A 26,474-nucleotide genomic window follows, 5' to 3' on the forward strand; every position below is an offset into this window, starting at 1 on the left:
CCCCGCCTCTCGCCTAAAGACAGCTGGGATAGGCTCCAGCACCCCCCGCGACCCTCGTGAGGATAAGCGGTAGAAAATGAATGAATGTATTTTAAAGGGGGCAGCATGGTGGACGAGTGGTTCGCGAGCAGTCCTCACAGCTAGGAGACCAGGGTTCAATTCCACCCTCGGCCATCTCTGTGTGGCGTTTGCAAGTTCTCCCCGTGCATGCGTGGGTTTTCTCCGGGTACTCCGGTTTCCTCCCACATTCCAAAAACATGCTAGGTTAATTAGCGACTCCAAATTGTCCATAGGTATGAATGTGAGTGTGAATGGTTGTTTGTCTATATGTGCCCTGTGATTGGCTGGCCACCAGTCCAGGGTGTACCCCGCCTCTCGCCCAAAGAAAGCTGGGACCCTCGTGAGGAAAAAGCAGAAAATGAATGAATGAATGAATCTGGCAACCTTATTCAGAATGGTTGTAATGTTTCCCACTTTTAAAAGTACAATTCCAGAGGAGTAGTACATAGTAGCCAAGACAGCTGGGATAGGCTCCAGCACCCCCCGCGACCCTCGTGAGCAAAAGCGGTAGAAAATGAATGAATGTATTTAAAGAGTGGTTAGCGCACAGGCCTCACAGCTAGGAGACCAGGGTTCAATTCCACCCTAGGCCATCTCTGTGTGGAGTTTGCATGTTCTCCCTGTGCATGCGTGGGTTTTCTCCGGGTACTCCGGTTTCCTCCCACATTCCAAAAACATGCTAGGTTAATTGGCGACTCCAAATTGTCCATAGGTATGAATGTGAGTGTGAATGGTTGTTTGTCTATATGTGCCCTGTGATTGGCTGGCCACCAGTCCAGGGTGTACATCGTACATACCTATGGACAATTTGGAGTCGCTAATTAACCTAGCATGTTTTTGGAATGTGGGAGGAAACCGGAGTACCCGGAGAAAACCCACGCATGCACGGGGGAGAACATACAAACTCCACACAGAGATTACCGAGGGTGGAATTGAACCCTGGTCTCCTAGCTGTGAGGTCTGCGCGCTAACCACTCGACCACCGTGCAGCCCTGCACAGTTACAAAGTTTGTATAAAATAACACCTTAAAGAAGCACAAAACACTAAAAGCGATCATTTTAACTACAGCAAAGCATGCTGGGACGTGCGTAATCTGCCGAATCCACAGCTGCGAACTTTTCCAGAGTTTGATGTAAAATACTGTAGCTGATCGGAGAATGATTAATCGATGGTTGATCCGCAATAACTTTATCGACACAAACAACCGTGGGTTGTATATCGGAACATAATGGAGAATCCGGTACACTGGGAATACGTACGTACATGCAAACTCCACACAGCGATGGCAAGCGGAGAATCGAACCCAAGTCTCCTAGCTGTGTGGCGTGCATGCTAACCACTCGATTAATCGAATCGTAGTGCATTGTTGCAGCTCTTCTTCTAGCGTCGATGAATGAATGAATGAATGTCAAGAATGTACATATAAGATCAAGTCCCAAAAGAGGAACACTAAGGTCCCTTGTGTGTGTGTTGACCTGCAATCTCATGAATGAAGTTCGAACCCACCGCATTAAATCCACCATTAAATGTCGTCTAGCAGCTGGATTAATATGCAGTTTATTTTTACCGCATGGGGCTGTTTGCCTGTGGTGCTGTGAATTACAAGTATAATGAGATGAGTGATGTGGCCTACAAAAACTAGGCCAGGTTTTGGTGAAATGCATATTCTTCTCCCGATAATGAACACTAATACCCGTCGTTCCCCATAACCTGGTAAATTAATGTTTGAAATTAATTATTCGCAGCATTAATCAGATTTTGAATCAGCATTTCTTGGCATAATGCATGGATCATTGACAGATCGGCCATTTTTTTTAAAAACTTTGTCATCAGCTGGCTTGCACTCTCGTTCTCCCCTTCTGCTTGCAACCCGCTGATTGCTGTAATGCTCGCAGAGAAAGGCTTACAGTAGACGCAGTGCCTGCCCCCCCACCCCCCCACCCCCCCCCCCCCCGGGCGTCTCAGTCACTCGGTCTTGTCCACCCACCCTGAGTGCTTTCGTGTCAGGACACATCAGTGTTGTTGTCCTTGGTGCTGAGTAATTAACTTAAAGGGGTTTGTCTAGCGTGATAAATTTAGGGAGTTTCTTTTGTCATGGGTGGTGGTGGGGGGGGGGGGGGGGTTCGGGGGGAAAGCCCTGACAACTCACTCAAAAAAAAAAAAAAAAAAAAAAGGAGGATTGAGTGGCTTAAAACATGTCACGTGGCTTCCAATCGAATTGCTTGTTATCAGCGCTTCCTGTTGTCATGCGGGAACACAATAGGAGAAACAATATAACAATAGCCAAGAGTTTTTCTCTTTCCGAATGGAATCTTTCCGAATTTTCCGAAAGCAATGGTATACATGGAAAGGAGTATTCCAATGGCGTGTCTACATACGCCGCTATAATCAACCAGAATAGTCAATGGGGCATGCCCAGTAAAGCGTAAACACCAACATCACGTGATTACCGACTTCCTGGAGTTTTTCTTTCAATTTTGTTAAATTTTGCTAATATTTTATAATTAAGCTCGGCACATGTTTTTATATAGATATATATTTTCTTTTTCAATAAAAGTGGACTTGTGAATGGCGTATAGAAGGGTTTAGATCAGGGGTGGGAAAACTTTTTGACTCGCGGGCCGCATTGATATAACAAAATTTCCGATGGGGGGGCAGACTATATATTTTACACGTAACAGTCCACCTGGTATTATTGTATCCGTAAAAATGTCATTCAATCTGCTATTATTATTATTTTATATTTATATTTAAATATTTTAAAAATAATAAAATATTATAATAATTAAAATAAAATTAAAATAATAATTATTATATTATTATTATGTAAAATATGCAAATATAACAATATTATTATATATAATTAATATAATAATTAGCATTAATATAATAAATATAATAATCATAATAATTAATAATAATATAATAATTATTATTTTAATTTTTATTATTATTATGTGCTTGTGTCTCTTTTTTCAGGAGCACTTTGTAAACAACAGACCATGTCAAACAACGAAATTGATACAACCATCAAAAGGTTGGCTCAGGCCATGATGCCAGGTTGTATGTTGAGTTTAAATTAAATACTTTGGAAAGATTGGGCGGGCCGTATTCAAACACTTGGCGGGCCGGATGTGGCCCCCGGGCCGTAGTTTGCCCACCCCTGGTTTAGATTCTGTTCCACAGATGGCGCTAATGCACACCAAAGCTGCTTGCCAACCGCCAATAAACAACATTCATTCAATCATTTTCTACCGCTTTTTCCTCACGAGGGTCGCAAGGGGTGCTGGAGCCTATCCCAGCTGTCTTCGGGCAAGAGGCAGGCCAGCCAATCACAGGGCACATATAGACAAACAACCATTCACACTCACATTCATACCTATGGACAATTTGGAGTCACCAATTAACCTAGCATGTTTTTGGATACTTTTGGGACCTTAGGCTGTCTTGCTAAGTGCTAGCATGATGCCTGTTAGCATGTTAGCATTTTAGCTAATTTACTCATGTCTAAAGGCAAATACACACATGGCATGATGTGGGGACACTATGGGACTGACCCAAACTTTTCGGGACCTGCGGCTGTCTTGTTAGGTGCTAGCATGGTAGCTGTTAGCATGTTAGCATTTAGGCTAATTTACTAATGTCTAAAGGCAAATAGACACATGGCATGCAGGATCAGGGGGGGTGCTGGAGCCTATCCCAGCTGTCTTCGGGCGAGAGGCAGGGGTACACCCTGGACTGGTGGCCAGCCAATCACAGGGCACATATAGACAAACAACCATTCACACTCACATTCATACCTATGGACAATTTGGAGTCGCTAAATAACTTAGCATGTTTTTGGAATGTGGGAGGAAACTGGAGTAAACCCACGCATGCACGGGGAGAACATGCAAACTCCACACAGAGATGGCCGAGGGTGGAATCGAACCCTGGTCCTCCTAGCTGTGAGGTCTGCGTGCTAACCACTTGACCACTGTGCCGCCCAAATAAACAACAGAAGAACAAGAACACAGTCTGACAACTTTTCCGTTTGAGCGGGTACAAGATACCTCAATCGGATTGGGGAAAGGAATATTCCACCAATGGGAATCCCATTATATATTTATTCGGATTGGCATTTTTCTTTGGGAATGAGGTGTATACAAAGGTTACATTCTTTCCCTTTGAGCAAATAACCTGAATGGAATTGGAATATTTGGGTCCATGTAAATGTGGCTAATGTGGCTAACTCATAAGGACTTTTTGTCAAGGTTGAAACCGCATATTCCGACAAAATAGTTTGCTTCCGACCCTCAAACCCATCCAGCGTGGGTTGGATTAGACGGTTGCACAGAATGTGTCGTTATGTAAGGTGATCCGGTCCAAAGCTCTTTGACACAAAGCATGTGACAAACAAGCAGATAGGCCGATATTTAATCAGCGTCAAGTGTAAGCTAGCACGCCTGTGGGATGACTGCAGTGTACAAAATCCATTTGATCCTGGTTGTGTTCCCCCTCTTTTTTCCGATTTGTCACTCGGCTGCAGACATGAGTGCAACAGGATATTTCAGATGATAATTAGATATCTGACACATTTATACTACCTATTTTACTCTCTTATTACGCAATATAGTACACATAATAAAATAAAATAAGCAATTTAAGGCATAAATAATAAGACTTGTGTGTGGTACTTGTATGTGTGTTGCTGTGGAGCTGAGCTGGAGAGGAAGTGATGTCAGAGTTCAGTGTTGAGTTTTCGCTTGCCGTAACCCATGTTAAAGATAATTGTGCCTGTGCAATAAAAGGCTGTTGTTGTGGTGATCAAATCTGATGCTTGTGTGTATCGCCCAACAATACAAAACCAGTCGTCTAAATATATCAAAAAATCACTTTTTCAATTTTTATGTTTGTTTATGTGTTAGTACATTAATGTTAGTCAACATATAGACAAACAACCATTCACACTCACATTCATACCTATGGAACAATTTGGAGTCGCTAATTAACCTAGCATGTTTTTGGAATGTGGGAGGAAACCGGAGTACCCGGAGGAAACCCACGCATGCACGGGGAGAACATGCAAACTCCACACAGAGATGGCTGAGGGTGGAATTGAACTCGGGTTTCCTAGCTGTGTGACCTGCGTCCACCAGGCAGCGTGGGCATTCCTTCATTCATTTATTTTTTTTACCTCTTAACCTCATGAGGGTTGCTTGTTTACTGTTTGATGTCACTTCCTGTCCGTCACCCACTCAATCAACTACTTTATTAGGTGAAAAGCTGACTATAGGGGGGCTATTTCATGCCTAGAGGTCTCTAATAATGTTCATTCATTCATTCATTCATTTTCTACCGCTTTTCCTCACAAGGGTCGCGGGGGGTGCTGGAGCCTATCCCAGCTGTCTTGGGGCGAGAGGCGGGGTTGCACCCTGGACTGGTGGCCAGCCAATCACAGGGCACATATAGACAAACAACCATTCACACTCACATTCATACCTATGGACAATTTGGAGTCGCTAATTAACCTAGCATGTTTTTGGAATGTGGGAGGAAACCGGAGTACCCGGAGAAAACCCACGCATGCACGGGGAGAACATTCAAACTCCACACAGAGATGGCAGAGGGTGGAATTGAACTCGGGTCTCCTAGCTGTGAGGTCTGCAGGCTAACCACTAGACCACCGTGCAGAATAATAAATAAAAAGAATAAATTCCTAGAATAAATATATACAAATAAAATGTAAGAATATATAACAAACACAAAAACAGGCTTCACAGCTAGGGTTTGATTCCCTGCTCAGGCATCTTTGTGTGGAGTTTGCATGTTCTCCCCGTGCATGCGTGGGTTTTTTCCGGGTACTCCGGTTTCCTCCCACATTCCAAAAACATGCTAGGTTAATTAGCGACTCCAAATTGTCCATAGGTACGAATGTGAGTGTGAATGGTTGTTTGTCTATATGTGCCCTGTGATTGGCTGGCCACCAGTCCAGGGTGTAACCCCGCCTCTCGCCCCAAGACAGCTGGGATAGGCTCCAGCACCCCCGCCCCAGCAACCCTCATGAGGAAAAGCGGTAGAAAATGAATGAGTCGTCTGAGCAAAGAAAACCTGTTTTAACATTATTAGAGACCTCTAGGCATGAAATAGCACCCCTATGGTCAGCTTTTCACCTAATAAAGTAGTTGATTGAGTGGGTGACGGACAGGAAGTGACATCAAACAGTAAACAAGCAACCCTCATGAGTATAACAGGTAGAAAATGAATGAATGAAGGAATGCCCACGCTGCCTGGTGGACGCAGGTCACACAGCTAGGAAACCCGAGTTCAATTCCAACCCCAGGCATCTCTGTGTGGAGTTTGCATGTTCTCCCCCGTGCATGCGTGGGTTTTCTCCGGGTACTCCGGTTTCCTCCCACATTCCAAAAAAACATGCTAGGTTAATTAGCGACTCCAAATTGTCCATAGGTATGAATGTGAGTGTGAATGGTTGTTTGTCTATATGTGCCCTGTGATTGGCTGGCCACCAGTCCAGGGTGTAACTCCGCCTCTCGCCTGAAGACAGCTGGTATAGGCTCCAGCATGCCCTAGTGCGGCCCTAGTGAGGATAAGCGGCATAGAAAATGGATAGACATTACCCATATAAAGTCTTTTACAGCCATGCCCTCGGTTGGTGACGTGTTTTCATTTTTTTTTCCAAATTCATCTTCTACAAGTCGAGGCAACCTTGATTACATCACTAAGCCATCACCCATGTTGTTTTTAAATGTCCGCCTACTTGCCTTTTGTCAAGAGCTTCAGAGCACATTAGAGTGTTTTTTTTGCGGAAATGTTGTTGAACTTTTGAGGGAAGATATTTGTCTAAAAAAACAGAATTGAACAGAGTTTGAACGCTGATGCATATGACTAGTGAGGTGTCCGTTTTAGTGTTCTTCTTCACCTTGTTTGACAGCCACTGATGAAAATGGACACGCCGCTCAGCGTGTACTTCAGTGGAGGCTTAGGCCTGACATAAAGGCACAGCTGTTTTCATGAGAGCCTTGTGTAATGAATTTACCAGAAGTCTGGATTTACTTTTTGATGTTGTAATAACATTTGTGTGTTCACTGCTGGATTTTGGGCAGGGACTTGGTTGAGACAAGTTTCCAATAAACTGGTCTTTGTGGTCGTTAAGGAGCAGTTTTTTTTCTTGCATAAAGAATTGTTACGTTGACTAAAATGTATTTATATATGGCAGAAAACAAGTTAATATGAGCTAGCTAACTAAGTACGTACCTATGACTATGAACCCTAAAAAAAAAAAAAAGAAACTTCTTCATCATTTGATATACCGTAAATTCCGGACTATAAGCCGCTACTTTTTTCCCAAACTTTCAACACATGTAGACAAACAACCATTCACACTCACATTCATACCTATGGACAATTTGGAGTCGCTAATTAACCTAGCATGTTTTGGGAATGGGGGAGGAAACCGGAGTACCCGCAGAACATGCAAACTCCACACAGAGATGGCCGAAGGTGGAATTGAACCCAGGTCTCCTAGCTGTGAGGTCTGCGCGCTAACCACTAGACCGCCATGCCGCCCCTATTGTTAAGTTCATTCATTCATTCATTTTCTACCGCTTTTCCTCACGAGGGTCGCAAGGGGTGCTGGAGCCTATCCCAGCTGTCTTCAGGTGAGAGGCGGGGTTACACACTCGACTGGTGGCCAGCCAATCACAGGGCACATATAGACAAACAACCATTCACACTCACATTCATACCTATGGACAATTTGGAGTCGCTAATTAACCTAGCATGTTTTTGGAATGTGGGAGGAAACCGGAGTACCCGGAGAAAACCCACGCATGCACGGGGGAGAACATGCAAACTCCACACAGAGATGGCCCGAGGGTGGAATTGAACCCGTGCCGTGAGGTCTGCGCGCTAACCACTCGATTGCCGTGCATCCAACAGTGCTGGTTATAAGTTGTTATTTATTAGAGTTGTTTGTTTTTGACATTCACACTCACATTCATACCTATGGAGTCACCTATTAGCATGTTTTTTTAGCATGTTATTAGCATGTTTTTTAGCATGTTTTTGGAATGCGGGAGGAAACCGGAGTACCCGTAGAAAACCCACGCATGCACGGGGGAGAACATGCAAACTCCACACAGAGATGCCTGGGGGTGGAATTGAACTCGGGTTTCCTAGCTGTGTGACCTGCGTCCACTAGGCAGCGTGGGCATTCCCTCATTCATTCATTTTCTACCTCTTATCCTCATGAGGGTTGCTTGTTTACTGTTTGATGTCACTTCCTGTCCGTCACCCACTCAATCAATTACTTTATTAGGTGAAAAGCTGACCATAGGGGTGCTATTTCATGCCTAGAGGTCTCTAATAATGTTCATTCATTTTCTACCGCTTTTCCTCACAAGGGTCGCGGGGGGTGCTGGAGCCTATCCCAGCTGTCTTGGGGCGAGAGGCGGGGTTACACCCTGGACTGGTGGCCAGCCAATCACAGGGCACATATAGACAAACAACCATTCACACTCACATTCATACCTATGGACAATTTGGAGTCGCTAATTAACCTAGCATGTTTTTGGAATGTGGGAGGAAACCGGAGTACCCGGAGAAAACCCACGCATGCACGGAGGAGAACATGCAAACTCCACACAGAGATGGCCCGAGGGTGGAATTGAACCCGAGCCGTGAGGTCTGCGCGCTAACCACTCGATTGCCGTGCATCCCACAGTGCTGGTTATAAGTTGTTATTTATTAGAGTTGTTTGTTTTTGACATTCACACTCACATTCATACCTATGGAGTCACCTGTTAGAATGTTTTTTTTTAGCATGTTATTAGCATGTTTTTTTAGCATGTTTTTGGAATGCGGGAGGAAACCGGAGTACCCGGAGAAAACCCACGCATGCACGGGGGAGAACATGCAAACTCCACACAGAGATGCCTGGGGGTGGAATTGAACTCGGGTTTCCTAGCTGTGTGACCTGCGTCCACCAGGCAGCGTGGGCATTCCCTCATTCATTCATTTTCTACCTCTTATCCTCATGAGGGTTGCTTGTTTACTGTTTGATGTCACTTCCTGTCCGTCACCCACTCAATCAATTACTTTATTAGGTGAAAAGCTGACCATAGGGGTGCTATTTCATGCCTAGAGGTCTCTAATAATGTTAAAACAGGTTAAAAATAATGTTAAAATTACGGTATATTTGTGGTTTGCCTACTTGAGGATTTCTGGTCATTTGTGTGGACTTTCTGCCCCCCCCCCCCATCCCCCCGCTATGGTTACCAGTCATGATCTGCCTGCTAATCAGCTGCATTGCTCCGTGTAATCTTTGTGAAAGGACCGGTTCATACATTTCTTAGAACAGAAGAATGGTTGTTGTCTGCTGGTTTCTCGTTATCTGGGCCAATTGTCAAGCTAGGTTGGGGGGCAGAGCTCCTGATTAGCTGGAGTTCCTATAAGGAGGCCAGCTCTATGACACTTCTATTTTGCCGTATTTAATCATCATCACAACTCGTATGTATCGGCTTTATGTATAACAGCTTGGAGAATCATCTCGGAAGTGTTTTTAGGATTGAAGTGCTATGGTACTTATAGGTTATCACATGGTATGTCTGGTATCAGGCCAGGTATCATGCCCCCAAGTGTCAGTATCAGCCCGAGACCGAAGGTTTTCAGTTTTACTAGCATTGTCCTAGCATATTTTTGGAATGTGGGAGGAAACCGGAGTACCCGGAGAAAACCCACGCATGCACGGGGGAGAACATGCAAACTCCACACAGAGATGGCCGAGAGTGGAATTGAACCCTGGTCTCCTAGCTGTGAGGTCTGCGCGCTAACCACTCGACTCTTTGTATTTTCATTCATTCATTCTTCATTTTCTACCGCTTTTTCCTCACGAGGGCCGCGGGGGTGCTGGAGCCTATCCCAGCTGTCTTCCGGCGAGAGGCGGGGTACACCCTGGACTGGTCGCCAGCCAATCACAGGGCACATATAGACAAACAACCATTCACACTCACATTCATACCTATGGACAATTTGGAGTCGACAATTAACCTAGCATGTTTTTTGGAATGTGGGAGGAAACCGGAGTACCCGGAGAAAACCCACGCATGCACGGGGGAGAACATGCAAACTCCACACAGAGATGGCCGAGGGTGGAATTGAACCCTGGTCTCCTAGCTGTGAGGTCTGCGCGCTAACCACTCGACTCTTTGTATATTATCATCTTCAAATCCTTTATCACTTTACAGATGTCATTAACATACAAATTGTAAACAGTTTTGGTCCCAATATTGACCCCTGGGGTACTCCACATGTAATATTTAATTGCAGATATTCATTCATTTTCTACTGCTTTTCCTCACGAGGGTCGCGGGGGTGCTGGAGCCTATCCCGGCTGTCTTTGGGCGAGAGGCGGGGTACACCCTGGACTGGTGACAAGCCAATCACAGGGCACATATAGACAAACAACCATTCACACTCACATTCATACCTATGGACAATTTGGAGTCCTAGCATGTTTTTGGAATGTGGGAGGAAACCGGAGTACCCGGAGAAAACCCACGCATGCACGGGGAGAACATGCAAACTCCACACAGAGATGGCCTAGGGTGGAATTGAACCCTGGTCTCCTAGCTGTGAGGTCTGCGCGCTAACCACTCTACTCTTTGTATTTTATCATCTTCAAATCCTTTATCACTTTATAGATGTCATTAACATACAAATTGAACAGTTTTGGTTCCAATATTGACCCCTGGGGTACTCCACATGTAATATTTAATCTTGCAGATATGTATTCGCCTATCTTAAACAACCTTATCACATACTACAGTATGTGTGATAAACAACCGTATCAACCTGCTTGTGCAAATGCCGAGAGACAAGCTTTCACACAAACGCTATTGTAGAAGAGAATAGGTCTTTCTTGCTATTGTTGCAAGCAGTGAAAAGCAGCTTAGTTTGTGTTTCGTTAGTTTGTGCAGTATGCGGATCTAATTAGCCACTGTGACTCCGAAACGAGGAAAAAAGCCAAAAGAAACAAAAAGTGCATCAGTAATTTTGTTAATACTCTGAATGTGTTAGTATTGTGTTAGACACCTGAAGTGTAATGATCACAAAAGTTAAAGAATGTAGCCTCTCCCTTTCCTAGAGTAAACGTTGCCCCATTGGAGGAAGTGCTAGTCGCAGTCACACTCAGGCAAGTAAGTCAGATACACCTGTTCCTTTATACAGTGTACAGTGCACAGTAGTCAAAAGCTGGCAGGCTATCACAACATCCCGACAGGCATTACCAGCTGCTCTGACAGTAGAACCTATCAATGGGCTCTTTGTGTGATGCTTTATCTGGAAACAGAATGACCAACTAAATAAGACTCAATTTACTTGGGGGACACTGGAGCTCGGGTCTGGGTGAGACTGGGCCACATCAGGTTTCCCCCCCCCCCAAAAAAAAAAAACGCAAAAAATGCATTTATTAAAAACAAAAAAAATTAAAAAACTTTGCTTTGGTTCCAATTTTCTACAAGAAAATCTCTGATAAAACATTCCACTGTTCTCAAATATCTTACTTTTTATTTTTCTACACAAAATAAGATGAAAAATAAATAAATAAATCAAAAAAAATCAATCAATCAGTAATAAATAAATATAATAATAATAATAATAAAACAACAAATAATAAAAACTTAAGAAACCACATATAGTTGGTGGGTAGACAAATGATTTTTTTCAGATTAAAATGAACAAAGCATTATTAGAGCCCTGTAGACATGACAAAACACGACTATAGTCACATTTATACTCTTTTTATTTACGACATATTGCGCAACTGCAGCGTCTTGAGACACATGCTAACTCGCAAACTAGAGCGCTAGCGACCTAAACGGTAGCCTTCAAGTTATTTCCTTTAAACTTAAATAGCCAAAAACTTACCACTTCCACACGGATAGGGAGGATAACTATTAACAGTTATTTAACCTTTAACATGAACATTAATCAAACGTAATAATTTTTTCTGGGTACATGATACCATACAGCATCCATATCAAACTTGCGCGGGAAGCACTAACATTAAACTTTCATATCAAGGCGGGGGCCTCAAACTAGTGTCCTGCGGGCCACATTTGGCCCGCGGGCCGCGTGTTTGAGACCACCAATCTAGATAGCTTTTCTCCTTACATACATAGTTTTATGTACCCGAAAAAAAATCTTCAGCTTGTTTATTAGACCGCGGGCCTCTTCTGGCTCAGTGATCTCCCCTCGTGCTCAGCCTCAACGCCATTGGTCCTGCGGTCTCAGCTCTTTTCCCTGGTCCCACTCAAAGGGCCCTCTGTACTGCTGGCTGGCAGGCAAGTGTTAATGGAATGTCTCAGCTGCTTGAAGGGCGTGGGGGGAAACGGATAATGCAATTTAAAGTGTGTTATGAGTTCACCTCTCTCACAAAGTTTGTTGAATTACTCGTCAACACGGATGGTTTTAGACAAATATGACCAAAACAAACACAAAGGCAAACACTCATGACTAAACTAGCAGGAAACGTTGTTGGTCAGTGTCTGACCAGGACTCCATTAGCTCCATTTGTAGTTGTTTTTCTTAATCATACTACAGTGGTGTATAACTGCACCATTATACTAAGAGAGGGGTCTCAAACACGCAGCCCGCGGGCCAAATGTGGCCCGCAGGACACTAGTTTGAGGCCCCCGCCTTGATATGAAAGTTTAATGTTAGCGCGGCCCGCGCAAGTTTGATATGGATGCTGTATGGTATCATGTACCCAGAAAAAATTATTACGTTTGATTCATGTTCATGTTAAAGGTTAAATAACTGTTAATAGTTATCCTCCCTATTCGTGTGGAAGTGGTAAGTTTTTGGCTTTTTTAAGTTTAAAGGAAATAACTTGAAGGCTACCGTTTAGGTCACTAGCTCTCTAGTTTGCGAGTTAGCATGTGTCTCAAGACCCTGCAGTTGCGCAATATGTTGTAAATAAAAAGAGTATAAATGTGACTATAGTCGTGTTTTGTCATGTCTACAGGGCTCTAATAATGCTTTGTTCATTTTAATCTGAAAAAAAATAATTTGTCTACCCACCAACTATATGTGGTTTCTTAAGTTTTTATTATTTGTTGTTTTATTATTATTATTATATTTATTTATTACTGATTGATTGATTTTTTATTTATTTATTTATTTATTTTTCATCTTATTTTGTGTAGAAAAATAAAAAAATAAGATATTTAAGAACAGTGGAATGTTTTATCAGAGCTTTTATTGTAGAAAATCAAAACCAAAGCAAAGTTTATTCATTTTTCTGTTTTTAATAAATGCAATTTTTTTTTTTTTTTTTTTTTTTTAAACCTGATGCGACTCAGTTCGCCCAGACCCTAGCTCCAGTGGCCCCCAAGTAAATTGAGTTTGAGACCCCTGGTATAGTGGAACCCTAGTCCTGGTTCGCCGTATACTTAAACTAAAACATGCTCACTTAGATGTGGTCAAAGAATTTGGAGGTGAGCGGCTCTATCCACTAATCCTTCATCTTTATATATGTTTAAATTAATATTTAACCATATATATAGACCTTTCTGTGCATGTCCCCTGATCACATGTCTGTGAATTATCAGTGTCAGCAGTTCTAATTAAAGTTAAGTGTGGACTAAAAGAAGTTCCAAGTCCAGGACAAATTATATGCTCCATATAATAATGAATTAGCTTATCCAGCATACTATACTCTGCTGTGTGTTTATTTTTTTATTGGGTTTTGATGATTTCTGTTATAAAGCCCATTACAGGCCGTGGTCGCACCACCCTGAGCTATTTCAACCCACTGATTAGTAGGTGCGCTGGGCTGCGCTGGGCTGGGCTGGCCCAGTTCTAACCGATGCTGTGCACTGACTGGCACTAATTTTAGGCTGCCCTACAACAGATGAGAGGCACGTGCGTGGAGGCCTCGCTGCCTCCATAGACCAAGTCGTTTCAAGTCCTTTGATTGACACTCTGATGATGTTTGGGGCTCATATTTTCTTACACTTATAAAACTCCACCTATTGCATTTGAAGTACCTCTACATCAGGGGTGCTCACACTTTTTCAGCACTACAAAAATGCAAAACATCTATTTATTTTCAAATGTATTGAGGATTATTTGTACGTGCAATGTATGTTGATGTACCTTACATAACCATTCATTTTCTACCGCTTTTCCTCACGAGGGTCGCGGGGGGTGCTGGAGCCTATCCCAGCTGTCTTCGGGCGTAAGGCGGGGTACACCCTAGACTGGTCGCCAGCCAATCACAGGGCACATATAGACAAACAACCATTCACACTCACATTCATACCTATGGACAATTTGGAGTCGCTAATTAACCTAGCATGTTTTTGGAATGTGGGAGGAAACCGGAGTACCCGGAGAAAACCCACGCATGCACGGGGAGAACATGCAAACTCCACACAGAGATGCCCGAGGGTGGGATTGAACCCTGGTCTCCTAGCTGTGAGGTCTGCGCGCTAACCCCTAGACCACCGTGCCGCCCCCTTACATAACCAAATGAGCCAATATTGCAAAACACACATAATTAACTATTAAATTTTTTTGTAATTACCTGAGTTTACTTTGATGACTTGCACTGAATTGAACCAGCCAGGGATGCATAGTCCGGACAGTAGCTGCTGATAGCCAGCCTCAAGCACACTTCCAAATGTTTATCAGTTATGGATAATATCTGTATCATAATATCTGTATAATATTCCATATCCGTATGGAAGTGATATGTTTTTTGCCTTTTTACTTGGTCCAGTTTTTGCCTTTTTACTCGGTCCAGCTCCTTCACTCATTTTAGTGACCATAAACTTTAGCGAGGGCTTTAAAATCTAACGCAATTCGCCGACTAGCTTAGCACTTTGCATCGTTGTTTACGCATGAGCGGTGACCTAAAGGTCAAAATTCAGTTGTCATATGATTGGTTGTCCTGTATGTCAATCAAGTAACGGGGATGGATGATAGGCTGACATCGTAAGTTCTGCTGCACTTAGAGACGTCGTTTGATTTGATTGGTCGCCCGAACGGCAACATTCAGTTGTCATCTGAATGGCTGCCCTGTATGTCAATCAAGTGACGGCATTGATGCTAGGATGATATTTTTGTAATGTCACGCCGCGATCGACCAGCGATCGACTTAATGAGCACCCCTGCTCTAGATACAGTACAAGTATACAAAGTGTGCTTCGGTTACTTCCTGTCAGAGTCCATTTACTACTTTTGGCATGCTTTGTAAAAAAAAAAAAAAAAGCTTGTAAAAACAGTTTTTAATGTCTTCTCAGCTTGTGGAAAAGTGTTGTCATGTCGGACAAAATGAGTCGAGTGACACCACAGGTGTATTCTTAAATAAGATTCAGAAACCGTAGACCACACAAGTAGCATGACTGCTCGCACATCTTAATCACTATTACTATTAACTATCTTTAAGTTTTGTTATTTCTATGTAAAAAAAAATATTTATGTTGACGTGTCGGTAGTATCGTAAAGTCAACTTCCTTATTATTGTTAAGCAGCGTGAAACGACAACAGCAACATCGCCACTCGTCAGTGACGAGCAGTGCTTTTTTTTTTTTTTTTTATTTTGACTTTGGAAAATGGTGACGGACATTTTTGTTTGGACCAAACCACAAACAGTTTGTATTTGGTTCGCATTGTCTTTAACTCAAATAATCAAAACAACAAGCTTTGGATTAATTGACTAAGATATAATAACTTCGGGCGAGAGGCGGGGTACACTGTGGACGGGTGGCCAGCCAATCACAGGGCACATATAGACAAACAACCATTCACACTCACATTCATACCTATGGACAATTTGGAGTCGCTAATTAACCTAGCATGTTTTTTGAAATGTGGGAGGAAACCGGAGTACCCGGAGAAAACCCACGCATGCACGGGGGGAAGAACATGCAAACTCCGCACAGAGATGGCCAAGGGTGGGGAAAGACGAAATAAGAAGCCAAAAAGTTACCACTTCCACACAAAATAGGAGAACTCATTCATTCATTTTCTACCGCTTTTCATCACGAGGGTCGCGCAGGGGTGCTGGAGCCTATCCCAGCTGTCTTTGGGCGAGAGGCGGGGTTACACCCTGGACTGGTGGCCAGCCAATCACAGGGCACATATAGACAAACAACCATTCACACTCACATTCATACCTATGGACAATTTGGAGTCGCTAATTAACCTAGCATGTTTTTGGAATGTGGGAGGAAACCGGAGAAAACCCACGCCATTAAATGCATCACAGATAAAAGCAGGACGGATGTTTTCTAATGGGATGTCAGCCTCTGCACACATTGCTAGTAAATCTTCCACAAACTGTAATGTGCATGCTTGTGATTAAGGAAGATGTAGTCACCTATGCAGTTTCCAACTGCTTATGTAAGATATTTTTTATTACACTTTTATTTTATTTACATTATTTCGGACGACATAGGGCCAACTATGCTCTTATTTTGAAGGCCGGAATTGTGTTCTGTGTGTTGACAATGTCAGTCATACGAGCCGGGTGCAAGAATATACGTACTTGTACTTTGTGCTAAATTCAATCCGTGTGTACTTTCTGAGCAGAATTGATCGCCATGTTTGCGATTTGCTGTTTATTTATGGATGCTAGCAATAGAAGTAGGCGCCCCTCCCTGAGGTATAAACACACTGATCAATGACCTGTCAGTACACTGACTTTCCCAGCAGGGATGCAGGGGATTATAGATGCCACCATTCCACTTTCCATGCTCAATCAATGGACCTTTGGGATCAACTTCTATGCTGTTTTTGAGTCCTATTTCATCTAGATCAGGGGTCTCAAACATGCGGCCCGTGGGCCAAATGTGGCCCGCAGGACACTAGTTTGAGTCCTCCGCCTTGATATGAAAGTTTAATGTTAGTGCGGCCCGCGCAAGTTTGATATGGATGCTGTATGGTATCATGTACCCAGAAAAAATTATTACGTTTGATTAATGTTCATGTTAAAGGTTAAATAACTGTTAATAGTTATCCTCCCTATCCGTGTGGAAGTGGTAAGTTTTTGGCTATTTAAGTTGAAAGGAAATAACTTGAAGGCTACCGTTTAGGTCGCTAGCTCTCTAGTTTGCGAGTTAGCATGTGTCTCAAGACCCTGCAGTTGCGCAATATGTTGTAAATAAAAAGAGTATAAATGTGACTATAGTCGTGTTTTGTCATGTCTACAGGGCTCTAATAATGCTTTGTTCATTTTAATCTGAAAAAAATAATTTGTCTACCCGCCAACTATATGTGGTTTCTTAAGTTTTTATTATTTGCCGTTTTATTATTATTATTATTATTATATTTATTTATTTATTATTGATTGATAGATTTTCTTTATTCTTGATTTGTTTATTTATTTTTCATCTTATTTTGTGTAGAAAAATAAAAATTAAGATATTTGAGAACAGTGGAATGTTTTATCAGAGCTTTTATTGTAGAAAATTGGAACCAAAGTGAAGTTTTTTAAATTTTTTTGTTTTTAATAAATGTGTTTTTTTGGGGGGGGGGGGAACCTGATGCGGCCCAGTCTCATCCCCAAGTAAATTGAGTTTGAGACCCCTGATCTAGATTAGCTTCCATCCAAAATAGATTGGATTCTTTTATTTGTACTGTTATTTACTCTATATGCCCTTGTTACATAACAATAAAAAATAAACATAAAACGCTGAATGATGATGCTGGGTTTGTTGGCATCACCGAATGATGACACTGAATGACTGATTTTGTAACAGTCTCAGCTGCACATCTGTCGCTGGCATAGTTTATCTGCGTGGATTAGGATTAGAGGTTTGTCTGTATCTTTGCTTTGTCATCAATATTATGTTCAAAATGACTCCTGGGATTTTCTTGATGACTGATCAGCTTTCCGAAAGCTGAATGGAGACTTAAGTGAGTGTTTGGGATAAATGATAAATGCAGTATAAAAAAGTCAATTCTTGTACTGTACATATACAGTATTCAAGATCTGGTATCATGAGATACAAATTGCAGTCTTATGAAATTCTTGAAAAACACCAAATTACAGAGTTCCGAATGCAAAAGCAAATTTAGCTTCTCTCTGATCCACAGCTGGTGGGCTCAGCTCTTATGTAAGGTCATTAGAAAGTATTTATTACAGCTTTATATTGCGTGGTTCAAACTGTGCTTTTGCTGAGGCGGGACATGGAACTGCGTATCCAGTGACAGGATAGTTTGTGATACTAGATTAGAATACTATATCTGCCATACAAGTATTATATGGAGTATGGTGTTATGGATACTAAATCAAATCAACTTTATTTGTAGAGCACTTTTCCTGCAAAGACATGCAACACATATAGACAAACAACCATTCACACTCACATTCATACCTATGGACAATTTGGAGATGCTAATTAACCTAGCATGTTTTTGGAATGTGGGAGGAAACCGGAGTACCCGGAGAAAACCCACGGAGAAAACATGCAAACTCCACACAGAGATGTCCGAGGGTGGAATTGAACCTTGGTCTCCTAGCTGCGAGGTCTGCGCGCTAAACACTCGAACACCGTACCGCCCCTGTTAAGTATCACTAAGTGGAAATCAAGCCGATTGGTATCTGAAACTGAAGACCTCGGTTCGATTCTCCGTTTGGCATATCTGTGTGGAGTTTGCATGTTCTCCCCCGTGCATGCGTGGGTTTTTCCCGGATACTCCGGATTCATCCCACATTCCAAAAACATGCTAGGTTAATTAGCGACTCCAAATTGTCCATAGGTATGAATGTGAGTGTGAATGGTTGTTTGTCTATATGTGCCCTGTGATTGGCTGGCCACCAGTCCAGTGTGTACCCCGCCTCTCGCCCGAAAACAGCTGGGATAGGCTCCAGCATACCCCCTGAGACCTTAGTGAGAATAAGCGGTATAAAAAATGGACGGTTAGTACATGAGATTTCCTGGTGAACTATTGTATAAAATAAATCCAGATTTTAGAGACTGAAGTCGTGCTGTGGGTGGAACCTGTTTGTATAAAAGATGACCTTGTCCAGAATGCCTGTTCCGTTTTGAAGTAGATGAATTGCTGAATTTCCCGTGCAGAACTGCCAGGACACTTCCTCAGTACTTCTTGTTGTCACCACAAATAGTAAGGCTCTTACTTGAAGTCCACTTCCCTTCAGGCTGCCTCAGTCTGCCTAAGGCAGGGGTCTCAAATACGCGGCCCGTGGGCCAAATGTGGTCCGCAGGACACTAGTTTGAGGCCCCCGCCTTGATATGAAAGTTTAATGTTAGCGCGGGCCCGCGCAAGTTTGATATGGATGCTGTATGGTATCATGTACCCAGAAAAAATTATTACGTTTGATTAATGTTCATGTTAAAGGTTAAATAACTGTTAATAGTTATCCTCCCTATCCGTGTGGAAGTGGTAAGTTTTTTGGCGATTTAAGTTTAAAGGAAATAACTTGAAGGCTACCGTTTAGGTCGCTAGCTCTCTAGTTTGCGAGTTAGCATGTGTCTCAAGACCCTGCAGTTGCGCAATATGTTGTAAATAACAAGGACACTAGTTTGAGGCCCCCGCCTTGATATGAAAGTTTAATGTTAGTTCGGCCCGCGCAAGTTTGATGTGGATGCTGTATGGTATCATGTACCCAGAAAAAATTATTACGTTTGATTAATGTTCATGTTAAAGGTTAAATAACTGTTAATAGTTATCCTCCCTATCCGTGTGGAAGTGGTAAGTTTTTTGGCGATTTAAGTTTAAAGGAAATAACTTGAAGGCTACCGTTTAGGCCGCTAGCTCTCTAGTTTGCGAGTTAGCATGTGTCTCAAGACCCTGCAGTTGCGCAATATGTTGTAAATAAAAAGAGTATAAATGTGACTATAGTCGTGTTTTGTCATGTCTACAGGGCTCTAATAATGCTTTGTTCATTTTAATCTGAAAAAAATAATTTGTCTACCCACCAACTATATGTGGTTTCTTAAGTTTTTATTATTTGCTGTTTTATTATTATTATTATATTTATTTATTTATTACTGATTGATTGATTTTCTTTATTCTTGATTTATTTATTTTTCATCTTATTTTGTGTAGAAAAATAAAAAGTAAGATATTTGAGAACAGTGGAATGTTTTATCAGAGCTTTTCTTGTCGAAAATTGGAACCAAAATTTTTTTGTTTTTAATAAAATCTGATGTGGCCCAGTCTCACCCAGACCTGAGCTGCAATGGCCCCCAAGTAAATTGAGTTTGAGACCCCTGGTCTAAGGACTGGCACAATAAAACACACAAAGGTTTCAGGATGGTTGAATACATAAAGGTACCCTATTGCTTTCTGTGGTATTGTGGTAAAGTCTGACTGTTTGTTTTTCCACTGGAAGGAGATACTTTGTGGCTCTTAGGCTGCTGCTTTAAGAGAGGATGTGTTATTCATCCAGTGGCTTAGCTGATGTATAATCTCGCTGGAACACAGAGTGGCCTTTCACATCAACTTCCCTTGCGTCCCAAAGCTGCTTGGCCAGCTCTCGCCTGTTCCTCACTCTGTCCCCGTCTCTGTTTGTTGGAGCCCTTTGTCAAGGCCTTTGTAGATGTCAGTGTGTTCTCTTTAACACGCCTGAAGCCTCTCCAGGGTGATTTGTCTTTTTTTTTTTTTTCCTGCACGTTCCGGAATCCTCTCTTTCCTGTTGTCAAACTTTTTGTTCTTTCGCTCTTGGTTCCAAAATTACTTCAGTAGCTCTGTTTGCAAGGTATAAAATATATTAAATCAAAGAATACACATACCAAAATTGCAGTAAGTAAGTAAGTAAGTGCAATAGCTGACAGTGATTACAGCAGGGGTCTCAAACTCAATTTACCTGGGGGCCACTGGAGCTAGGGTCTGGGCAAGGTTTAAAAAAAAAAAAAAAAATTTTTTTTTTTATTAAAAACAGAAAAATATACAAACTTTTTCAGTGCTTTGGTTCTGATTTTCTACAATAAAATCTCTGATAAAACATTCCACTGTTCTCAAATATCTTAATTTTTATTTTTCTGCACAAAATAAGATGAAAAATAAATAAATCAAAAATAAAGAAAATCAATCAATTAGTAAAAAATAAATATAATAATAATAATAATAAAACAGCAAATATTAAAAACGTAAGAAACCACATATAGTTGGTGGGTAGACAAATTATTTTTTTTCAGATTAAAATGAACAAAGCATTATTAGAGCCCTGTAGACATGACAAAACACGACTATAGTCACATTTATACTCTTTTTATTTACAACATATTGCGCAACTGCAGGGTCTTGAGACACATGCTAACTCGCAAACTAGAGAGCTAGCGACCTAAACGGTAGCCTTCAAGTTATTTCCTTTCAACTTAAATAGCCAAAAACTTACCACTTCCACACGGATAGGGAGGATAACTATTAACAGTTATTTAACCTTTAACATGAACATGAATCAAACGTAATAATTTTTTCTGGGTACATGATACCATACAGCATCCATATCAAACTTGCGCGGGCCGCACTAACATTAAACTTTCATATCAAGGCGGGGGCCTCAAACTAGTGTCCTGCGTGCCACATTTGGCCCGCGGGCCGCGTGTTTGAGACCCCTGGATTAAAGGATACACCTGTACAGCCTGTTGATCTTCATGTCCAAAACATTGTAAATCACAGTGTACAGCATATATTTTCGGATATGTTACACTTGTTTTTCTGCCCTAAGGGATAATTGGGATAACACATAGGTTTGTTGTGGTTCATCATCGTACAAAAACAACAAAGTAGCAAACAACACCATGATGGGCATGATTGTGCATGCGTATTGCCTGCTTATCCACTCACCTGGCACAAACACTCGGTGGCTGGCACAAGCCGGGTGGTGGATTTGTGAAGGACACAGTGTTGTGGAGGTCTAAAGAGGATTTGATGCAAAAACAAATGGCTGCATGATGCCTAGTTTAATAGCTCACCAAATAGCATAGACGCCACAACCAGTACTCATTTATTTTATTATTTTATTTTTTATTCATTCATTCATTCATTTTCTACTGCTTTTTCCTCACGAGGGTCGCGGGGGTGCTGGAGCCTATCCCAGCTGTCTTCGGGCGTAAGGCGGGGTACACCCTGGACTGGTCGACAGCCAATCACAGGGCACATATAGACAAACAACCATTCACACTCACATTCATACCTATGGACAATTTGGAGTCGCTAATTAACCTAGCATGTTTTTGGAATGTGGGAGGAAACCGGAGTACCCGGAGAAAACCCACGCATGCACGGGAAGAACGTGCAAACTCCACACAGAGATGGCTGAGGGTGCAATTGAACCCTGGTCTCCTAGCTGCGAGGTCTGGCGCTAACCACTCGACCACCGTGCCACCCTCTAGTAAATCATATGCTATATATTCGGATTACTATGGACCAGTCCTACCAAGGTTCTACATTATAAAACCATTTTTGTATTTTTATCTTTTTGTTGGGGCGGCACGGTGGTCTAGGGGTTAGCGCGCAGACCTCGCAGCTAGGAGACCAGGGTTCAATCCCACCCTCGGGCATCTCTGTGTGGAGTTTGCATGTTCTCCCCGTGCATGCGTGGGGGTACTCCGGTTTCCTCCCACATTCCAAAAACATGCTAGGTTAATTGGCGACTCCAAATTGTCCATAGGTATGAATGTGAGTGTGAATGGTTGTTTGTCTATATGTGCCCTGTGATTGGCTGGCCCGAAGACAGCTGGGATAGGCTCCAGCACTCCCCGCGACCCTCGTGAGGATAAGCGGTAGAAAATGAATGAATGAATGAATCATTGTCTTGCTTTCAACAGACACTGAGGCACCTCTGTCTTATAACTATGACCTGGAAAACTCCGAAGACCACCAGTCTCGTCACGATGCTTTGTCCCTCACCGGGTCTCCTTCGTCCTCGCCACAACTCCGCTCTAAGAGTCGATGCAGCCGAGACACTCGGTCGTCTTGTTCCCTGGAGTCCACATTGTCGGTAATATCCCTGCACTGCGCTTATGTTGATATATTGTCCTTCACTTTTGCTTTTGCTGTCTGTGTCTGCCATCTTGTTTACTTGATGTGGGTATCTAATTTCGATAGATTGCCGCTTAATTTGCGGCCACTTATGTAGACTACCCATTCATATTGACCGACTCATCAGTGTCAATTTTTCCCATGTCAAAATATATACCAGGAGTGTCCAAACTACAGCTCGCAAACCAAATGCTGCCCGCCATTCATTTTTAACTGGTATAAAAAATCTAAAAATATAATAAAATATGGCCCACACATAATATGTACTTAGTTAATAACTTACCCCCACCCCGAACTAAACAACATGTTGAAGTGGCCACCAGCTAAGTTGATGAAAAAACTTGTAAACTCATCTTGCTGGGTTAGCTTAATTTAGCAGCGCATGCTATTAACTGGTATCAAAATTTAAAAATATAATAAAATATGGCCCACACATAATATGTACATAGTTAATAACTTACCCTCACCCGAACTAAACAACATGTTGAAGTGGCCACCAGCTAAGTTGATGAAAGAAAATTGTAAACCCATCTTGTTGGGTTAGCTTAATTTAGCAGCGCATGCTATTGCAGCTATATGATGGCTTCTCAGGCTGTACGAGTGTTGTATCTTTCTAAACCATAAGTACATATATTTCACTTTCTTTCTTTCACTTTTTTTATAGCAATGTGTGCATTATGAAAGTTAGCAAAGCTAGCGGACGACAATGTTTCCGACATTGCTTGTTAGCCTGAACTGAGGGCCTTGGCTTGGGGCTAATTAGCTGAGCTAACACTATAGTTGTTGCTGTAATAGCAGCAGTCGTAGTAGTATTAGTAGTAGTAGTAGTAGTAGTAGTAGTACTAGTACTGACGCGTTGCATGCTTTGAGGAACAAAAGCAACAAATGTCCACTTGTTGTAAAACAGTTACAAACCAATGCGCTAGCTTGATTTTGTTTATTTACTTTTCATTAAGACCGGTGCTCTCCAAAGTGCGGTGTGGGGGCCATTGGCGGCCTGTGGCTCATTTTTTTTTATTGGACTGCGACACTTTAATAAAAAAAAATATATATATATGTATGAAAATTATTTAATGAATGAATATATATATATATATATATATATATATATATATATATATATATATATACAGGAAAAAATATAGATATATATAAAATATAATTATTTAATAAATATATAAAAATAAAAATTTTATATATTATTTTATATAATTTTTTTAATTTTTTAATTTTTTTAATTATATATAATATATTATTATAAATATAATATATAATAATATCATATATATATATATATATAAAAAGTGCATTGGAAAAAAGTTAAATCGGTTTTCTGTGAAAATATGAACTGTAAATTTAGCTTTTAAATAACCACATATACTTTCCATTTTCCATTTTATATATATATATATATATATATATATATATATATATATATATATATATATATATATATATATATATATATATATATATATATATATAAACAACCCAGCAACGATAAATGCAGGGGACAGTAGAGCACTTTGCAAAGACAACAAACAAAAAAATAGCACAAAAAACATTTTACAACATATTAAAAATACTATTATATATTATATTTTCAAATATATCCGACCTTTCAGTATGAGGCCCTTTGTGAAAAAATTTGGACACCCCTGAACTATATAGTCGACCCAATTAATAAGCCCACCCATGAATGAATAGCAGCTGTAGAAAAAAGGCGAGTATGGTAATTTAGATGCTCATAAAACTTTTTTTTTTTTTTTTGACATGCGGCTTACACTAGAGGCTTACAGGCTAGAAAAGGCGTTTCTCCAAGAGCCATAGAACACACTTATGGTGTGTTCAAAAACCAAACCAAGTGCGAAATCTCAATGCTTGGTGAAAAAACATGATCAGTTAAACCATATATAAACTGTGTTCTTTCTAACGGTGTTATATGAATGCTGTACATTTAATATGTTCAGTCATGTTGTCTCAAAAAATTACCTATTTTTTGAGGAATAAAAATAAAAAGTAAAGAAATTTTTTTAACCAGTAATCTGAGATTGCTGATTTGCGAATATGGGCATCCAATGTGTCTATAAATAGCAGTCCAAAGTGGATGTAAAACAGTGCTTTTCTGTATAAAAGAAGGTCGTTGAACATGCAGAAAACGCAGTGTGGGCAAATAGATGTTAAGAGACCCACATCCCCTCCCCCGCTTGCCCTGTTCCTCCTGCATGGAAGTTATTCTTATGCTTTCATGTGCACTACTGGTGGTCTTCAACATTGAGGGAGGCTCATTTAATGGTTGTAACTCCAACATGATAACCTGCACCAGCATGACTGATGTCTTTGACCTGTTGGAATAATAAGTGCTGGTCTACAAAACACATTTGTCAAGATACCACATGTGTCTGACCGAGGCTCTGTGGAATGTAAAACTCCTCCAGAGTTCAATTAAATATGTTTTGTGTTTAATCTTACAATAATATATAAAGCTGAAGTGTGTACGGACAACACATCCATCCATATGTGACTGCTATGTTCCCGTATGATTGTTTTCTCTCTGCCGTGTGTCCTCAGGTCGAGTTGGATCAGGAAAAAGATGTGGAGATGAGGAAGTGGGTTTTGTCGGGAATCCTGGCCAGTGAGGAGACCTACCTCAGCCACCTAGAAGCACTTCTGATTGTATGTTTGACTCATAACGCACAAATCATTTGAATTTTGTTATAATGGTTAAAAAAGTTGGTTGCTTGGTGGATGAGTGGTTAGCGCGCAGACCTCACAGCTAGGAGACCAGGGTTCAATTCCACCCTCGGCCATCTGGTTTTCTCCGGGTACTCCGGTTTCCTCCCACATTCCAAAAACATGCTAGGTTAATTGGCCAAAATGTAAATTGTCCATAGGTATGAATGTGACTGTGAATGGTTGTTTGTCTATATGTGCCCTGTGATTGGCTGGCCACCAGTCCAGGGTGTACCCCGCCTCTCGCCCGAAGACGGCTGGGATAGGCTCCAGCACCCCCGCGAACCTCGTGAGGAAAAGCGGTAGTGAATGAATGAATGAATGGTTAAAGGTGGCTGCATGGCGGTCGAGTGGTTAGCGCGCAGACCTCACAGCTAGGACACCAGGGTTCAATTCCACCCTCGGCTAACTCTGTGTGGAGTTTGCAAGTTCTCCCCGTGCATGTGTGGGTTTTCTCCGGGTACTCCGGTTTCCTCCCACATTCCAAAAACATGCTAGGCTAATTGGCCAAAATCTAAATTGTCCATAGGTATGAATGTGAGTGTGAATGGTTGTTTGTCTATATGTGCCCTGTGATTGGCTGGCCACCAGTCCAGGGTGTACCCCGCCTCTCGCCCGAAGACAGCTGGGATAGGCTCCAGCACCCCCGCGACCCTTGTGA

At 41.6% G+C, this 26,474-nt stretch overlaps 1 protein-coding gene across 1 annotated transcript in view; it reads left to right on the forward strand.

The window, feature by feature from the left end:
* si:dkey-91m11.5 (PH_BCR_vertebrate and RhoGAP_Bcr domain-containing protein) overlaps positions 1 to 26,474 on the forward strand; it is a 64,452-nt gene that overhangs the window by 2,208 nt on the left and 35,770 nt on the right. Inside the window, exons 2-3 of the mRNA XM_058069993.1 lie at positions 22,867 to 23,039; positions 25,652 to 25,756. Of these exons, the coding sequence (XP_057925976.1) occupies positions 22,867 to 23,039; positions 25,652 to 25,756 (278 nt within the window). The remainder of the gene's footprint in view (positions 1 to 22,866; positions 23,040 to 25,651; positions 25,757 to 26,474) is intronic.

The sequence above is a fragment of the Doryrhamphus excisus genome, chromosome 4 (assembly GCF_030265055.1).
Source record: "Doryrhamphus excisus isolate RoL2022-K1 chromosome 4, RoL_Dexc_1.0, whole genome shotgun sequence".
NCBI classification, from domain to species: Eukaryota; Metazoa; Chordata; class Actinopteri; order Syngnathiformes; family Syngnathidae; genus Doryrhamphus; species Doryrhamphus excisus.